Source organism: Anolis sagrei, chromosome 7 (assembly GCF_037176765.1).
Source record: "Anolis sagrei isolate rAnoSag1 chromosome 7, rAnoSag1.mat, whole genome shotgun sequence".
Lineage (NCBI taxonomy): Eukaryota > Metazoa > Chordata > Lepidosauria > Squamata > Dactyloidae > Anolis > Anolis sagrei.
In genome coordinates this window covers 17,400,461-17,419,596 of record NC_090027.1, presented here as the reverse complement: position 1 = coordinate 17,419,596, position 19,136 = coordinate 17,400,461, and the positions used below count along the sequence as shown (strand labels likewise).

The 19,136-nt window shown below is 42.2% G+C and overlaps 1 protein-coding gene across 1 annotated transcript in view; it reads right to left on the bottom strand.

The window, feature by feature from the left end:
- ROBO4 (roundabout guidance receptor 4) overlaps positions 1–19,136 on the bottom strand; it is a 129,587-nt gene that overhangs the window by 99,402 nt on the left and 11,049 nt on the right. Inside the window, 1 exon segment of the mRNA XM_067470698.1 lies at positions 5,553–5,876. Within this exon segment, the coding sequence (XP_067326799.1) occupies positions 5,553–5,876 (324 nt within the window).

Sequence of the window (19,136 nt, the reverse complement as noted above, 5' to 3'; positions counted from 1 at the left end):
CAACGCCGGCTCTTCAGCTTAGAAATGGAGATGAGCACCACACCCCAGAGTTGTTCATGACTGGACTTAATGTCAGGGGAAAACCTTTACCTTTACCTATTATTATTATTATTATTATTATTCAAATGAGAAGCGAGAGAGCTTCTCACATTAACACAAAACAAGACCTGTGATTCCTCTGTATATAGAACTAATCTTTTTAGCATATAAAATATGTTTTTTTCCTTGAAAACAAGCTATTAAAAAGAGATTGCTATCTGATAATAGACATCGCCAGGATTCAATAATAATAATAATAATAATAATAATAATAATAATAATAATAATGTTAAATAATAACAAATAACAACAACAACAATTTGATCATACTGATTATGATAATAAGAGTCTCTTGTTCTAGATGTCTTGAAGCAAAGGTTAGATGGCCATCTGCCGGGAGGGCTTTGATGGTGGTGTTCATTTATGGCAGAAAAGGGTTTGGACTGGATGGCCCTTGTGGTCTCTTCTAACTCTAGGATTCTATAATAATAACAACAACACAATAATAATTGATAATAATAATAGATAATTGATAATAATAATAATTGATGATAATAATAATAATTGATGATGATGATGATAAATAATAATCCTTGAATATAATGATGGTGGAGTCTCCTTCTCTACAGGTTTTGAAGCAGAGGTTGGATGGCTATCTGCTGGGAGTGCTTTGATTGTGCTTTTGCTGCCTGGCAGAATGGGGTTGGGTTTAGGTTCTGACCCTGAAATCTTCCGCTGTAGAGACTGCTTGGGTCAAGTGTAAGCCACTTTGAGTCTCTTTCAGAAGAGATAAAGCAGGATATAAAAATACACATCATACGTGCCCCTGAAGTTGAATTTCAAGCCCTGATCCCTCTAAACTCCGCAGATAGCCATGCACCTGACCCCCACAAAGGAGTGAGTTGCATTTTCTGGAACAGCTCATCTTTTAAATATATTGAAGCCCCCTCCCTTCTATTGTTGAAAGCTCATTTCCCAACAGAAAGGGGACTGCTGACTGGCTCTCCAAGATGGGTTGTTTTGGACATTTTTGACAGTCCACGGATGTTCCCAGGGGCAGAAAATTGCCCCCAAGTAACGCTGGGAGTTGCCAAGCACCTGTTCTTCAATACGGATGTCTATCACCTCATTTTGCCTAATTGGCTGATCGGCTCTTAGACACATTTATGCTTGAAGCAAAAGGCCTGATCATAAGTCCCCTGCTGACTTTGTTTTTGTGTTCTGTTGGAATGCAAAGCATCATGGAAGACTAAACTCAAGAGTGATCCAGGCTGTCATATTTAATATTAATGATAATGATAATAATGTTTTCAAAAACCAAGTATGGATTGTGTTGTTGTAGGTTTTTCGGGCTGTATGGCCATTTTCTAGAAGCATTCTCTCCTGACATTTTGCCAGCATCTATGGTAGGCATCCCCAGAGGTTGTGAGGTCACGTTTTGCCTGCATCTATGGTAGGCATCCCCAGAGGTTGTGAGGTCACAACCTCTGAGGATGCCTGCCATAGATGCAGGCAAAACGTCAGGAGAGAATGCTTCTAGAAGAGTAGTTCCCAACCTGTGGATCCCCAAGTGTTTTGGTCTACAACTCCCAGAAACCCCAGCCAGTTTACCAGCTGTTAGGATTTCTGGGAGTTGAAGGCCAAAACATCTGGGGATCCACAGGTTGAGAACCACTGTTCTAGAACATATATCCCTAAAAATGTACAACAACCCAGTGATTCATGGAAGCCTTCAACAATACAAGTTGTTGCAATCCCAGGTGACAGCAGGATTGAAGAGAAACAACTGGAAAAGCTGACACGATATGAGGATTTAAAGATCAAACTGCAAGGACTCTGGCACAAGCCAGTCAAGGTGGTCCCACTGGGGATTGGCACACTAGGTGCAGTGCCTAAAGACCTTGGTCTGCACTTAAACACAATCAACACTGACAAAATTACCATCTGTCAGCTACAAAAGGGATCTGCATGCATTATTCACCAATACATCACACAGTCCTAGATACTTGGCAAGTGTCCGATGTGTGATCCAATACAACAACCAGCATTGTGATCTTGCTTGCTAATGGACTAATCTCATTGTGTTTCAAATAATAATAACAATAATAATAATAACTTTATTTCTAGACTGCCCTCTCTCTGCAAAGGGACTCAATATTTCTGATTTGTATTTATAGTTGTGAAAACTTGGCATTGAAGAAAGCTTATAGAGAAACAGTTGTGACCCATGTCCAATGTGGTGCTAGAGGACATCCCCACGAATACCATGGACTGCCAATATGGCCAATAAATTGATTCAAGATCAAATCAACCTAGGACTATCAGAAGTAATTGAAGATAACTAAATTGAGCCTGGCCTATCTTGCATATGGCTTACTTTGCATATATCATGAGAGGATATGATTCATTAGAAAAAAAATAATAATGCTTGGTAAGACAGAAGGTAGTAGGAACAGACTCAGTCAAGCAAACCAAAGCCTGGAGCTGTAGTGGCACAATGGGTTCAACCCTTGTGCTGCTAAATTGCTGACCTGAAGGTCGGCAGTTCGATCTGTGAGATGGGGTGAGCTCCCATTTGTCAGCTCCAGTTCCTGCCAACCTAACAGTTCGAAAACATGTACTGTGTGAATAGATACATAAGTACCACTTCAGTGGAAAAAGGCAAAGAGACACTCCAAGCAATCTTGCTAGCCACACAATTAGGAGATGACAACACAGGCTCCTTGGCTTGAAAATGGAGGAATGGCTGGATGGCTCTTTGTCAGGAGGGCTTTGATTACGTTTTCTTGCCCTTGTGAAGGGAGTTGGACTGGATGGCTTTAAGTATGGGGGTTTTGTGTGGGAAGTTTGCCCCAATTCTGTCGCTGGTGGGGTTCAGAATGCTCTTTAATTGTAGGTGAACTATAAATCCCAGTAACTACAACTCCCAAATGTCAACGTCTGTTTCCCCCCCTTACTTCATCTATGTTCATATTTGGGCATATGGAATATTCATGCCAAGTTTGGTCCAGATCTAGTATTGTTTGAGTCCATAGTGCTCTCTGGCTGTAGGTGAACTACAACTCCCAAACTCAAGGTCAATGCCCAACAATGTCCATGTTGGTCATGGTAGTCTTGTGTACTGTACCACGTTTGGTTCAATTCCATCACTGGTAGAGTTCAGAATGCTCTTTGATTCTAGGTTAACTATAAATCCCAGCAACTACAACTCCCAAATGACAAAATCATTTTTTTTAGTGATGGTCACTCCTTGGGTTAGTAGATGTCTTGTGGCCAAATTTGGCAGCAATTCCCCCAGTGGTTTTTGAGTCGTTTTTAATCCCACAAACGAACATTACATTTTTATTTATATAGATTATTTGACGTTTGAAAGACCTGATCAGAGGTGTTGATCATAGAGTGACTTTGGAGGTTTCTCACTGGTAAGATTGCTGCAAATCAAAGTCAACCTGACATGAATTAACAACAGAGGGATAGAAATGGTCTAGAAATGAGGAAACCTCCGTTAGGACTCGTCCATCTGAAGTGCATGCTTCACAGCACATTTGGTCAAGGGCAAGGCAAACCGATTTCCAAGGTAGGACAGAAACTATTTACAAGCAAATGCTTGAAATGCAGTAGATGGTGTACTTAATTTAGCACTGCCAATAGAAAATTTCCCAAGCCCTTTTTTTTTTTCTTTTATGAATATTTATAGCTGCCAAACAACATCACGGACATTTATGCAGGGCCAAGAGAACTGAGCAGAGCCTGATCATTAATGAAGTGTTAATTGGAGAATCTCTGGGCCTGCATATTAAAAAGGATTTTTAATTGTATCAATAATTAGTGCTGTTCAGCTTTACAAGAGGAACACTCTAGACTCAAAGCTGTTTTGGGGCACCTCCTGGGACATGGCATTTTGCATTCCAGCATCCCCCTGGACACAGAGTGCATGGGATTTGAGCCAGGCAAGTCAGAAGAGAGCAAAGGTCTTTGTGATGCAGAACAACAATACAAAAGATACAGACTAGTCTCACAGGCACGATCTTAATGAGCACTCTCGAGCTGCAAATTTGTCCATTTCCTCTCCTATGTCTTATCTCTGTGTCTTATTTATTTACTTATTTATTTACTATATTTATATGCTGCCTCTCTCAACTTGCAGGCAACTCAGGGCGGTTAACAAAAGCAACAATTTAATGCCAACAACAGCATAAAACATTTAAAAACATTAACATATAATATAAGATCTTAGCAAAATCAATTAAAAACATAAATTGCAAGTATCTCTTAATTAAAAAAGTTGTCCAAAATAATCATCCTATCATTCCATAGTCCTATGTCTGTCACACTGCATTGTCAAACGCTTGCTCAAACAGCCAAGTCTTCACTTTCCTCCGGAATGCTAAAAGGAAGGGGGGCGATGTAATGTCCCTAGGAAGGGTGTGCCATAGCCAAGGGACCACCACTGAGAAGGCTCTGTCTCTCGTCCCCGCCAGATGTTTTTGTGATACTGGTGGGAGTGAGAACCAGGCCTCCCCAGACGATCTTAAAGTCCTAGCTGGTTCATAAGGGGAGATGCGTTCAGACAGGTAAGTTGGGCCAGAACTGTTTAGGGCAGGGGTCCTCAAACCTTTTAAACAGAGGGCCAGGTCACAATCCCCCAAACTCTTGGAGGGCCGTGTTTGAAAAAAAACACAAATTCCTATGCACACTGCACATATCTTATTGTAGTGCAAAAAACACTTAAAAACAATACAACAATTAAAATGAAGAAAAATTAAACAAATATGAACTTATTAGTATTTCAGTGGAAAGTGTGTGTCTGCTTTTGGCTGATGAGATAGGGTTGTTGTTGTTATTATTGTGTGCTTTCAAGTAGTTTCAGACTTAGGTTGACCCTGAGCAAGGGCCGGGTAAATGACCTTGGAGGGCCGTATCCAGCCCCCGGGCCATAGTTTGAGGACCCCTGGTTTAGGGCTTTATAGGCTAAAGCCAGCACTTTGAATTGTGCCCGGTAGCACACCAGCAACCTGTGGAGCTGGCACAACAGAGGCGTTGTATGCTCCCTGAGTGTCGCCCCTGTTAGTAACCTCGCTGCCATCCGTTGGACCATTTGAAGCTTCCGGACAGTCTTCAGGGGCAATCCCATGTAGAGCACATTGCAGTAGTCTATATGGGATGTAACCAGAGCATGGACTACCGTAGCCAAGCCAGACTTCCCAAGGTATGGCGCAGCTGGCACACAAGTTTTATCTATGCAAATGCTCTCCTGGTCATCGCCGAACCTGGGGTTCCAGGTTCAGCGATGAGTCCAGGATCACACCCAAGCTGCGAACCTGTGTCTTCAGGGAGAGTGTAAGCTCGTCCAACACAGGCTGCGTCCTTAGCATGCATTTTTCATGGAATTGATGGAAAGAGAACTTTAAAAAACTCAAATGAGGGAGAAAGCTCAAACAGGACATCTTCATTATTCCTTTAAAAGCTACTTTCCAAACATTTGATTAGCCAAGAGGACTCCAAAGCCTTACCTTCTACATAAAGTGAAGCATTCTTACTCACAGCTGTACCAAGATGGTTTCTGGCCAGACAGCTGTATATCCCTTCATCCGATTTCCCTTTCTTCTGGCTGAGGCGAAGGAAGAAGAGGGACCCATCTAGCAGGAGAGTGCGCTGAGAGGTGGCATCATCTTTGTTGGTTTTCACATATTCCCCATTGCGATACCACTCAATCGTGGGCACTGGGTTCCCAGCAGCACGGCAACGCAGGGTGGCCGGCTGGTCCCAGCGGACCACGAGGTCAGATGGGTGATCGAGGATCTGCGGCAAGAATTCCTCGGAGCGAGACCTTGAACCTGGGAGAGCAATAAGGGATGGGAGTAGGACAAAACAAAGCAAAACAAAACATCTTACTTTCCGTCTTGCTCAGGCTCAGGTAGAAGCAAACTGTCGTTACATCTCCTAGTGAGTGTGTTCCTATTTTCTACCTTGACATTGTACAGTGGGAAAAGGCATCAAAGCTTGGAAAAGACAGCTTTTGGAATACAATTCCCAGAATCCCACTGGCCATACTTACTGGGAACATATGGGAATTGTAGTGCAAAAAATGTAGTGGAAGAAAAGTGTTTCCAGACTCTGGAAATAAACTATGTTGTTGCTTTGTTTTTCTGTCCAATTGGAGAAATGACTTATTAGGCCATATAAAGCACAAATATCTGTTGGAGTTCAGCCTGTGATTGTGTTTCAGGATCAGGGTGCTTTGGATGTGGGGAATTATGTTACTAAGTTTCAAGATGGCAATGGGTTCTTGTGGGTTTTTTCGGGCTATAGAGCCATGTTCTAGAGGCATTTTTCCTGACGTTTCGCCTGCATCTAATCAAGGAACATGAAAGGCACTGCAGACTACTTCAACCAGAGAAGTCAGCCATAGCAGAGCACCTGATGAACCAGCCTGGACACAGCATATTATTTGAGAACACAGAAATGCTGGACCACACCAACAACCACCATGTCAGACTACACAGAGAAGCCATTGAAATCCACAAGCATGTGGACAATTTCAACAGAAAGGAAGAGACCATGAAAATGAACAAAATCTGGCTACCAGTATTAAAAAAACTCTAAAATTACAACAGCAAAACAGCAGAGAGGAAACAACCAGGCACATCTTAATACCTCTCAACAAGAGATTTTCCCAGGCTCAGCCAGGCCTTCAAATGCTAATGAAGGTGGTCAGTTGAAACATTCACACCTAGCTCCAGCAGAGAAGAGCTCTTTGCCCCACCCCAGCCATTCCACAGATATATAAACCCATTGTCCTAATTCCAACAGACCTCACTACCTCTGAGGATGCTTGCCATAGATGCAGGCGAAATGTCAGGAAAAATGCCTCTAGAACATGGCTCTATAGCCCGAAAAACCCACAAGAACCTAGTGATTCCAGCCATGAAAGCCTTCGACAAGATGGCAATGGTTTGGTCAGTGATATTGATGCAGAGAATGACCAGAAGATCCCTGTAGTTTCCCATGAGAATGTCCCTGAGGGGTATGGGGATGATAGTGTGCTTTCTGAAGTGTTACCAGAGAGTTCTCATGAGAGAGAACATGAAAATAGCTCGACACCTGGCCCAGCTGCAAAAATTAATGAGCAAGTAGATAACAAGCCAAGAGATAGACAAAAAGAGATCAGTGAAAACAGGAGAGCTGAGCAATGGCTTCGGCGCTCTGCCAGGCTTCGGCAGAAAACAATAACAAAGCCTCAAGTAAAAAGAAACCAATTTCAGATCGCTAGTGACCTAACTAACAAAGGGATAAAAGTCTCAAGTTTGGGATGTGTAGTCAAATGAAGCATCGTTTAGAATCACGCCAAGTTCTTGTCCTTGTTCATGGAAGCCTTGCTTTAAAGATTCATGCTAAGATATTTCTTGTTTCATGGTTTTGATTCCTGGATTTCATGATTGCTTACCCAAGCCTTGGATCAATGTATTCCTGATTTTCTTGATTGTATTAGAGTTGTGTGGACTTTGCTTTTATGGACTTTGCTGAACTCCACCTTGGACTAATTTGTTCCTGCTTATCTTCTTACCTAATTGGATTTACCAATTTCTTTAAAGTGCTTTTTGCTTTACTGTTTTTTACTTATCTTCAATAATAGGATTGTTTTTTCCTATTCAACATGTGGTGTTTAAAGTCAGAGGATTATTCCTGTCCTGGAGTACAACCAGAGGCGCCTTAGGTAATTTTCAACGGTAAGCAAACAGTATTTTGGCACCCCCCCCCCCCCCCAACCAATCACTGATATATATTTTCTATTCGTCATGGAAGTTCTGTGTGCCATATTTGGTTCAATTCCATCATTGGTGGAGTTCAGAATGCTCTTTGATTGTAGGTGAACTATACATCCCAGTAACTACAACTCGCATATGTCAAGGTCTATTTTCCCCCAAGAGCGCCTCAAGAGCGCCTCTGGGCAAAATCAACTATACTGCAAATGCTTACTTTGTGTAATGGGTTGAGCCGCCCCTGAGTACAACAATATGCAAGTCATCTCTGTAGTCGGGATGTAGGGACTGGGCTTAGCACAGCTGGCTAAACTGCTATGCTGCAGTAAAATCCTGCCAATCAAAAGGTCAGCAGTTCGATCCCGGGTCGGAGTGAGCACCCACTGTTAGTCCCAGCTCACCTGCCCACCTAGCAAGTCGAAAGCAGAAATGTGAGTAGATAAATAGGTACTGCTTTTAGTGGGAAGGTAATAAAGGTACCCTTAAGGACATCGATCGATCAGAGGAAAGCTCCCCAGCATGGAAGATGGAGGAACAGCACCCTCCCCCATGGCCAGAGCTGACCAAAGCCTCCAAGATGAAATAAGATGAGAGCAACTGCCTTTACCTCTGTTTGTGTTTGTCTGTCCTTGCTACATGTATAATTGGCTTTGAATGTTTGCCATATGTGTGTACTCTGTAAGCTATTTTGAGTCCCCTTTGGAGTGAGAAAGGCAGGGTATAAATACTGCAAATAAATAAATAAATAGTCTAAATCATTTGGGTTAGTTGTAAACATGTTTTCTGGAAACTTCATGTTTTCTGCATGGCCAAAGAGGTTTCTGGGAGTTATTATTCATCAACTATTTTTGTCTTTCAAAGCTTTGCAAGTGATTTGTCTCAGGAAGAATACATTGGAGAATCTTGCACATAGCCCCATATTTATGACCATGTCTCTGTGTGGTGACCAGTTCCCATTCTAAAGTGCTATACAATGATGGTAATACTTCAGAATCTATTTGCTTCCATATGCCAATATATGTTAAGATCAGGTATTCATTTCCCTGTCTTCCTGCTAAGAATGAGAATCAGATTCCCCAGACTACAAGCATATTTTAGTATTTAATATGGCAAAAGGCCACCACATCCTCTTATTGAAATTCAATATAATGGGTTTCTCCTGATCTACACCTCCGAGAATCCAACTCATTGTTATTGTTGTAATGCAAAGTCATTCTTCCAGAATTTCCTGTGCAAAACTTCCTGACATTGTCTGCTCATAGGAGACAGAATGCCGTAAAGCTTGAGCTTCAAGGAATGGAATTTGCAGACCACCAAGTCTCCAAACAACTCTTTCATATATCATACCCCTATTTCCCAGTGGCAGCCTTGGTTTTCTTGGTTTTCCCCCTCTCTGTGCCTACTTCTGCCCCTTCATTTTGGGAATTCTTCTTGAACAAAATATTCAGCTTTGTATCTCATTCCCATAAAAACACAAGTACAGACAGTCCCCAAGTTACGAACAAGATTCAGGAGTTGTTGTAGGTTTTTTCAGGCTATATGGCCATGTTCTAGAGGCATTCTCTCCTGATATTTCGCCTGCATCTATGGCAAGCATCCTCAGAGGTAGTGAGGTCTGTATTAAAAAAAACTCTAAAATCACAACAGCAAAACAACAGAGGAAACAATCTGGGACATCTAATCAACTCTCAACAAAAGATTGCCCCAAGCACTGCCAGGCCATCAAATGCTAATCAAGGTGGTCAGTTGAAACATTCACACCTGGCTCCAGCAGACCAGAGTCCTTTGTCCCACCCTGGTCATTCCACAGATATATAAACCCTTTTACCTAGTTCCAACAGACCTCACTACCTCTGAGGATACTTTCAATAGATGCAGGCAAAATGTCAGGAGAGAATGCCTCTAGAACATGGCCATATAGCCCGAAAAAACCTACAACAACCCAGTGATTCCAGCCATGAAAGCCTTCGACAATAAGATTCAGGAGAACCAAAGGCTCCTCAACCCTATAGCCTGGCTGACCTCACAGGGTTATTGTTACGTAATAATAATAATAATAATAATAATAATAGCTTTATTTATACCCCACCACAATCTCCCCAAGGGGACTCAGGGTGGCTTACATGAGGCCAAGCCCAGTAGTACAACAATGCAAATGTACAACAAAGAGTACAACAGTAAAATATAAGAAATAAAATCAAATAACATAAGATACAAAAAAAATATAAATAAACACATCTGATCATATAAAATCACAATATTAGAACACCGAGAATTAATAACCTAATGGGCAGAATTAATAACCACGAGAATTAATAACCACATGAAGTAGTGAGCAGGAAGAGAAGCTTCTATGCCGCAATGAACTCAGAGGAAGAAAGACAAGATATAACAAAACAATTAAAGAAGTATATATAAAAAATATCAGACAGCCATAGAAAGGGACCTCAGAACAAAACGAAACAGGTTAGCTAGAAATTGACTGAAGCATTCCCACTTTGCATCAGACCTAGGGCCCTTCCACACAGTCCTCTATCCCAGAATATCAAGGCAGAAAATCCCACATTATCTGAATGTGGACTCAGACAACCCAGTTCAAAGCAGATATTGTGGGATTTTCCATGCTGATATTCTGGGATATAGGGCTGTGTGGAATTTATTTATTTACTTCATTTATATACCGCTTTTCTCAGCCCTCAGGCGACTCAAAGCGGTGAACAACATCGATACAAAACATCACGAGACAAGTATAAAGCAATTAAAAACAATTGTAACATAAATCATTAAACATCCGTATAACAATCATTAGCGCCTCAACAGTAAAATCAGAATCCAGTCTCATCATCCATTATTCCACATTCCTATGTTCAATTACACTGTTTAATCAAATGCTTGTTCAAACAGTCAGGTCTTCACTTTCCTCCGAAACGCCAGCAGGGAGGGGGCCGATCTGATATCTGCAGGCCGAGGGGCCACCACTGAGAAGGCCCTATCTCTCGTCCCCGCCAAGTGCGCCAGGTGGAACAGAGAGCAGGGCCTCCCCAGATGATCTTAGTGTCCTAGCCGGTTCATAGGAGGAGATGCGTTCGGAGAGGTAAGTAGGGCCAGAACCGATTAGGGCTTTATAGGCTAATGCCAGCACTTTGAATTGTGCCCGGTAGCAAACTGGCAGCCAGTGGAGCTGGCGCAACAGAGGAGTGGTATGCTCCCTGAGTGCTGCTCCTGTTAGCAACCTGAATACTGAACGCTGGACCATTTGAAGCTTCCGAGCAGTCTTCAAAGGCAACCCCACATAGAGAGCGTTGCAGTAGTCTATACGGGATGTAACCAGAGCGTGGACTACCGTGGCCAAGTCAGACTTCCCAAGGTACGGGCACAGCCGGTGCACAAGTTTTAATCTGAATAATCTTTGAAGCGTGAGGTCTCAGGTGGTTTGGAACTACTTGCACTACATATTAAGGGAAATTCTCAAGGCTAAATGATGATGATGATGGTGGTGGTGGTGGTGACAGGATATCTTACCAACTGACCCCTTTCAGTTTCTTGGCCTCATGTAAGCCGTCCCGAGTCCCCTTGGGGAGATGGTGGCGGGGTATAAATAACATTATTATTATTATTATTATTATTATTATTATTATTATTATTTCTAACAGCCAAGTTATTATTGCTCACTGGAGGGAAGGATACTAGAGACAAAGTTGAAGTACTTTGGCCACATCATGAGGAGACAGCAAAGCCTAGAGAAGACAATTATGCTGGGGAAAGTGGAAGGCAAAAGGAAGAGGGGCCGACCAAGGGCAAGATGGATGGAAGGCATCCTTGAAGTGACTGGACTGACCTTGAAGGAGCTGGGGGTGGTGACGGCTGACAGGGAGCTCTGGCGTGGACTGGTCCATGAGGTCACGAAGAGTCGGAGACGACTGAACGAATGAACAACAACAACAAACAGCCAAGTTATGTGGTGCTCTAATGTAAATAAACTATTCTTCCAGTTCCAACCATTCACTCACCTTCCATTAACAGAAAGGCTGCCCAAATCAAGATCCTCTGGTGCACTAGCTGGATTAATGCTCCTCCTCGCATGCTTATCTTGTTGCTGAAAGCTCTTCTTTCCAAGATTTTGAACCTAAAGAGACTGACCAATCTCCATTTGCATTTCTCACTGTTTGCTAACCCTTCTCTGTCATTCAGTATCACAAGGGCTTTTCATCTCTCTACTCCAATGCTTACACAAACTCCAAAGAGTTTCCTCAAGGCAGCTCCAACCCCTTTTGTGTCTGTGCGTATTTTCCTGGACTGTGCACAGGATACGGGAAGAGGTGGGTGTGAATTTCAGCTGTTTCCGCTGCTTCCAAAATGAAAACAGGGTAGTCTAAAGGCTCACCTCCTTCATACACAGACATAGTCAAAATAGGGGGCTCTGGACAGCATTCTCTAATTTATTCTGGCGTCAAAGGAGAGTTTTCCCTTCCTGAGAAGAATAACTTACAAAGCTTTGAAAAAGAGACACACAATAACTCCCAGAAGCCTGGAGTAGGGGAATGGTGATCCAAAATTAAGTTTCCCAAACTCTGATATGTCCAGAAAACATATTTACAATTTACCCCAATTATTTATACTATTTATTTATTTATTCTCAACCTCTAGGGCAGTGGTTCTCAACCTTCCTAATGCTGCGACCCCTTAATACAGTGCCTCACGTTGTGGTGCCCCCAACCATAAAATTATTATTATTGCTACTTCCTAATTGTAATTATGTTACTGTAATGAATCATAAAGTAAAAAGTCTGAAATGCAGGATGTATTTTCATTCACTGGACCAAATTTGGCACAAATACCCAACAACAGCGCTCCATGCTGTCAGCCACATGACCTTGGAGGTGTCTATGGACAACACCGGCTCTTTGGCCTAGAAATTGAGTACCAAGTCCCAGAGTTGGACACGACTGGACTTAATGTCAGGGGAAAACTTTTACCTTACGTTACCCAATATGCCCAAATTTGAATACTGGTGGGGTTGTCGGGAAAATTGATTATGTCATTTGGGAGTTGTAGTTGCTGGGATTTATAGTTCACCTGCAATTAAAGAGCATTTTGAACTCCACCAATGGTGGAATTGGACCAAACTTGGCACAAAGAACTCTCACAACCAACGAAAAATACTGGAAGGGTTTGGTGAGCCTTGAGTTTTGGAGTTGTAGTTCACCTGCATCCAGAGAGCATTGCAGACCCAAACAATGATGGATCTGGACCAAACTTGGCACGGATATTCAATATGCGCCATTTGGAGTTTGGTGGGTTTGGTGGTGGAGTTTGGGGAAAACAGACCTTGACATTTGGGAGATGCAGTTGCTGGGATTTATAGTTCACCTGCAACGAAGAGCCCTCGCCTGCTCTGCACCCCTGCCTGCCGGCGGGAGAGCAATGCAGGCGAGGGGCACCCACAGAGCCACTCACTCGTCCCCTTGCAGATAGATCAAAAAGGGCTATTTTGTAAGTTACATAGTCATTTGTGTCGCTTAGCAGAAACTGCACTGTTTCTGCAAGACTTCCCTTTACCCTGTGTCGTCAAAGGTTTCAGGTGTCTTTCTCTTGGGTCACTATACAATGGGCAGACTAACAGATAATGCACAAAGTTTTCTACCTGACATTGACTACAAATACATAGTCTGATTTCCCATTGAACATTATGGTAGCGACCATCTAACACTGCGGTTTGCATTACTTGAAATTGCAGCTCAGTGAAAGCAATTCTTAAGGAAAGTGGCTTAAGCTTCATCAGATATCTGGCTCTGGAGTCTTTGGTTTTTTAAAAGGGGAACCATGGGGGGGAAACTGAGTTCCTGGTTGATTGCAGGGTCCTCTTTGAATCAGTCCAAAATAGCTAGTCTCTCAGTTGCTCCTTATTCATGTCCAGGGCAGAATTCAATTCAAGAAGATTGTAGAATCATAGAATCATAGAGATGGAAGAGACCTCATGGGCCATCCAGTCCAACTCTCTGCCAAGAAGCAGAAAAATTGCATTCAAAGCACCCCCGACAGATGGCCATCCAGCCTCTGTTTAAAAACTTCCAAAGAAGAAGCCTCTACCACATCCTGGGGCAGAGAGTTCCATAGCTGAACAGCGCTCACAGTCAGGAAGTTCTTCCTCATGTTCAGATGGAATCTCCTTTCTTGTAGTTTAAGCCATTGTTTCACGTCCTAGTCTCCAGGGCAGCAGAAAACAAGTTCGCTCCCTCCTCCCTATGATTTCCTCTCTCATATTTATACATGGCTATCATGTCTCCTCCTCTTCAGGCTAAACATGCCCACACTCTTTAAGCCGTTCCTCATAGGGCTTGTTCTCCAGACCCATTATCATTTTAGTTGCCCTCCTCTGGACACATTCCAGCTTGTCAATGTCTCTCTTCAATTGTGGTGCCCAGAATTGGACACAATATTCCAGGAGTAGTTGAGTAGGAGGTTTTGTAGGCCGAATTTCCAGTGTTGATGGTTCCTCATAACACAACACTGGAAGACGGTTGTTTTGAAGAATAGCAATATGTTCGTGGTATCTTAATTGGACACAATCTACTTTTGATTTTACTGATGACCAACTTTAGGTTAAAACAATGCCAAGCCTTGAGATTTCAGTACCCAAACCAGAGACTGGTGGATGTAACAGATGTTGGTTCTAGAACAGGTATGGGCAAACTCTGGTCCTCCACGTGTTTTGGACTTCAACTCCCACATTTCCTAACAGCCTCAGGCCCTTCAGCCGCTTAAGGGGGATGAGGCTGTTAGGAATTGTGGAAGTTGAAGTCCAAAACACCTGGAGGACCCAAGTTTGCCCATGCCTGTTCTAGATGATGTTGCAAGAATGCCATTAGAAAGGCAGCCCAAGTGATGCCATTAAGCATAGAGTGGGACATTAAAATAAACAAGCTATTTTAGTGTGTAAATATACATTTTTCAAGGCAGTGCTCTTACCTTGAGATTCTTCTGCCCTACCCATAGAATCTGAGATGAAGGTCACAGGATTTGGGATTCCTATAAACTAAAAATGCCCATGTAATGTGCTGATAGATGCAGACCACAGCATTGCTTCTACAATTCTCTTCAGTTCCAAAAGTAATTTATCATGTACTTAATACAGTTAATGACTGAGAATCACATGTCCCATTTTCCCCAGCAAGGCCACTTTTTGGTATCTGGAATTTGTCAGATGAAATTATTTTCACTAATTGAAGCACTTTGAGCGAAACCATCATGCATCATGTTGTATTATACAATCTTGCAGTCTACTTGAGTTTGCCAAAAACATACAATTGGAAAATAACAGGATATTGCGAAAGCAAGCAGGAAGTGCTGTGAAGAATAAACCTAAACAACAAAAGCAACACACTAAATGAGAAAACCATGAAAGGCCAGCATTGCCCAGGCATGCTGAGAGGGAGGACAAAGACTGGAAGTGAGGATGACCGCAGCCAAAAGGTGGTCCCTTTCATACCAAGTGAAGGGCAGTGGGCAGACCTCTGCAATTTCAAACACATAAGAAAATGAATTTTGGTCTTGAACCCTGCCCAGTGTTGCCTACAATTGGCAAATACTCCACATCTTAGGCAAAAGTCTACTTAACAGTGTTCCACTAAACTGGTAACAGTGGAATTTGGGGCTTTTGCAATGTGGAGCAGATGTTCTGCTATTGAGCACCCTTCGTAAACATAAGATGAATAATTTCCCACGTATTGTTTGTCTCGGCAGGAGTGGAAAACGTTAAATCAGAATTCGTCACCCAGATACCACTTGTTGGGAGGGTCCCAATTTAAACTTAACCTTCTGACTTTATGTTCCAAACAGAACAGTCTCTGGAAAATGCAGAGGAATATTATTATTATTATTATTATTATTATTATTATTATTATTATTTACAGTATTTGTATACTGCTTTTCTCACCCCAAGGAGGACTCAAAGCGTTTACACATAAGTAATGGCAAAATTCAATGCCAGTACAAAGAATTACAATTATACACTACAATTAGACATAAATCAAATTAAAACAATACACCCATAAGCAATAAAACAATAATTAAAACAATAAAACAGTCTCATCTGTCGAATCGCCGTTCGAGTCACTGTCTTTCCGAAATGCTGCATACATTTACTTCTACTGCCTGAACCATTATTTTAATTTTTTTCTAAAAGCCAGGAGGGAGGGAGCGGATCTTACCTCATTTGGGAGTGTGTTCCATAGGCGGGGGGCCACAGCCGAGAAAGCCCTGTCTCTCGTCCCCGCCAGACGCATCTGTGCTGTTGACGGGAGTGAGAGCAGAGCCTCCCCGGATGATCTTAGATTACGAGGTGGGACGTAGGGGTGGATGCATTCAGACAAGTAAGCTGGGCCAGAACCGTATAGAGCTTTATAGGTCTAAACCAGCACTTTGAATTGGTCACAATTGACACAATAATATGGGAAGAAATAAAGCTTGTGTCCTGGATAAAACAAGGCATGGCCCCAAATGGCAGTGGGAAGCTCTCATGTTAGTGACACTCTACTCTGGTTTTTGGCCTGAACTTTACAGAAGCTATTCAAGGTTTTGAAATCTTTTCCAAAACAGGTGAATTATTTGGATAGTTGCTTGAAAATTCAGGCTGAAACTTGGAGAGGATTCGCAGTCACATTAAGTTGGGAGCCACCATCTACTGTTGATAGTCACTCTGATCCTTTTTTTTTTTTTTTTTTTTTGGCAAGAGGACTTGTCCTCTGGTAGAAAAAAGACTTTAATGAATTCATTCATGGAGGACAGGAGCCTTGACAGTCACTGTTATGTACTGTAAGTGTAGAAGAAGACATTTATTTTGTATCAAAGCATTGCATAAATTAGTATAAGACTGATAAAAATAGATGGAGCACAAGTGGCTAAATATCTTTTGACCAGAAACGGGCAACAGCAATGGCATTGTCTGTAGCCTCCAACAATTCTTCATCTGTACCTGAAGCAGGGCCTAGTGGACAAGCATACAGATGCAGAGTTGTCTGTTCTGCTCCACAGTCACATAAGCTGTGGGATTCTTTTAGGTAGTACCATTTTGCCAGGTTGTCTTTTGATCTGCCCACTCCACTTCTGAGTCTGTTCAGGGACTTCCAAGTTGCCCATTCTTGGTTTGCCCTTGAAGGAAGACCCTGGAGGGGGGGGGGGGCATCCAGTTGGGATTTCCTGGTCTAGCTGCCCAGAGGGATACCCTTGCTGTTGCTGAGAGGACGCCAAGGGGAGTGGTAGTTCTCATAAAACTTTTCCTTGATTTGAGTCTACTGGGAGGAGGCTGGTAGCCATGTAGTGGGTGGCTTTCACAGCGTTCAACCTAATTTGTCTCACATTTAGCAGCAACTTCCCATCGCACATCGGGGAGCAATGCCAGCTAGCTTGTAGGGTTTATCAAAAGGTGTAGGTTTAAGACATTCTGTGATTATTCTGCATGTTTCATTCAATTCTATGTTCACCTGCTATGCATGGACAGACTTATGCCAAACAGGGCAGGCATATTCGGCTGTTGAGTAAGACAAGGCCAGGGCTGATGTTCTTATTAATTTTGGGTCTGCATCCCATGTGCTGCCAGTAAGTTTCCGCAGGATGTTATTGCGTGCAGCTACTTTGTGCTTAGTGTTCAAGCAGTGTTTCCTATATTCTAGTGTTCAATCTAAGGTGACACCGAGATATTTAGGATGGAAACAATGTTAATGGAATATTATCAAAAGTATCAGCTTTTACTTTGGGGGACCAAATAATGATAAAGGACATTATCACACACTTTCTAACTACAGGGTGAGGCAGCATAACTTTCTTTTTAAAATGCGCGCCATTCAGTCAGTTGAAGACGTAGTGGAGAGCTAGTGGTCTTGTTCGAGAGGTGGGAGTATAAAGTTTTGTCCTGACACAGTTGTTGCCATCATGCTTTGGAACAGTGAGGAGTGTGCTTTTGCTGTTGAGGCCAACTTTTCGAGCAGATTTGGCGTGTCCGGCTCGCTCTCCAGATTTGGCCCCTTGTGATTTTTTTCTATGGGGTTTTTTGAAGTCTCGTGTTTATGTGAACCATCCAAGGACCCTACAAGATTTGAAGACCAACATCCAGAAATAAATTGCCAACATAATGCCTGCTATGCTGGCAAGAGTCATGACAAACGCCAGAAATCGGTTTACTCAGTGTATGGAGAATGGAGAATGGGGGACGTCACCTACCTAATTTGATCTTCAAAATGACATAAAACAAAACTTTAGGTATGCGCCTAAATATTTTTTTCTGATTCATACAATGGGTTTTATTAAGTTTTGAAAAAAGGAAGTTATGCTGCCTCACCCTGTATTTTGCCCTGTTCCAGCAATGCAGGATAATGGTAACTTATTGTGAGAGTGATGGATAGCTTTGCGTGGCCATTGACATCATGTGATTATGATGCAATGAGCATAACATGATGTCGTGTGATAAGGATTATCACCAGATGGGACAGTCCTACTATTGTGTTGGTTGGCCAACTCCATGCAAAAAAAGTCCCAAGAGATAGAATGTTCTACACTGCAGTTTGCCTAGGAAGCCACCAGATGGCATTTTGGAGTTGGCGCAGAAACCATAGCATCTCAAATCCACAAGATGATTTTTTTCCTCCTTGTCAATCACCTGGCTCTATGGATCCAAGAGTTTTTTGCAAAGGCTGCAAAGATTTAGAATATAGGCCAGTTCAAGAAGGTAAAATTAACTTATCACGTGATTTTTTTCATTGTGGCAAAATCAAATTTGTTGAGAAATCCTGATGCATCTAGCTGCAATTAAACGTATACCAGAAATGTTTTCTTCCCATTTAATCTCTTCCTTTATGTCTTTTAATGGTGGAAAGGTGCACTGTAAGTATAGAAATGTACCATTCTGTCACCCTATTCCCATATTCTCTTGATATCGTCATCCATATCCAGACTTGTCAGTGCCAGATAGTGAACATTTGATGTGGGACTGTACAATCAAACAACTGCACAACTGCAATGCCTTGCTCAAAGTCTCTGTGCATCAGTTTGGCCTGAATATAACTTTGAGACAAGAGCTATGGAGCCCATATACTTAATCATATAAACAATAGAACAATTTGTATCCTTTGCTGTGAGAATGGCTGGCATTTGGACATTTGGACATAGATTTTTAAAAGTACAGTTATTATTCCAAAATAGGGGAACACAAGTAGTTACTTGTTGCAGTTGTATAATTTTTAAAACACTCTTTTTTCATTACTTTTAGCTACTTTTAAACGAAAACACACACTATAGTAGGGACAGCAACATATGGCACAGCACAAGCCAGGGATTAAA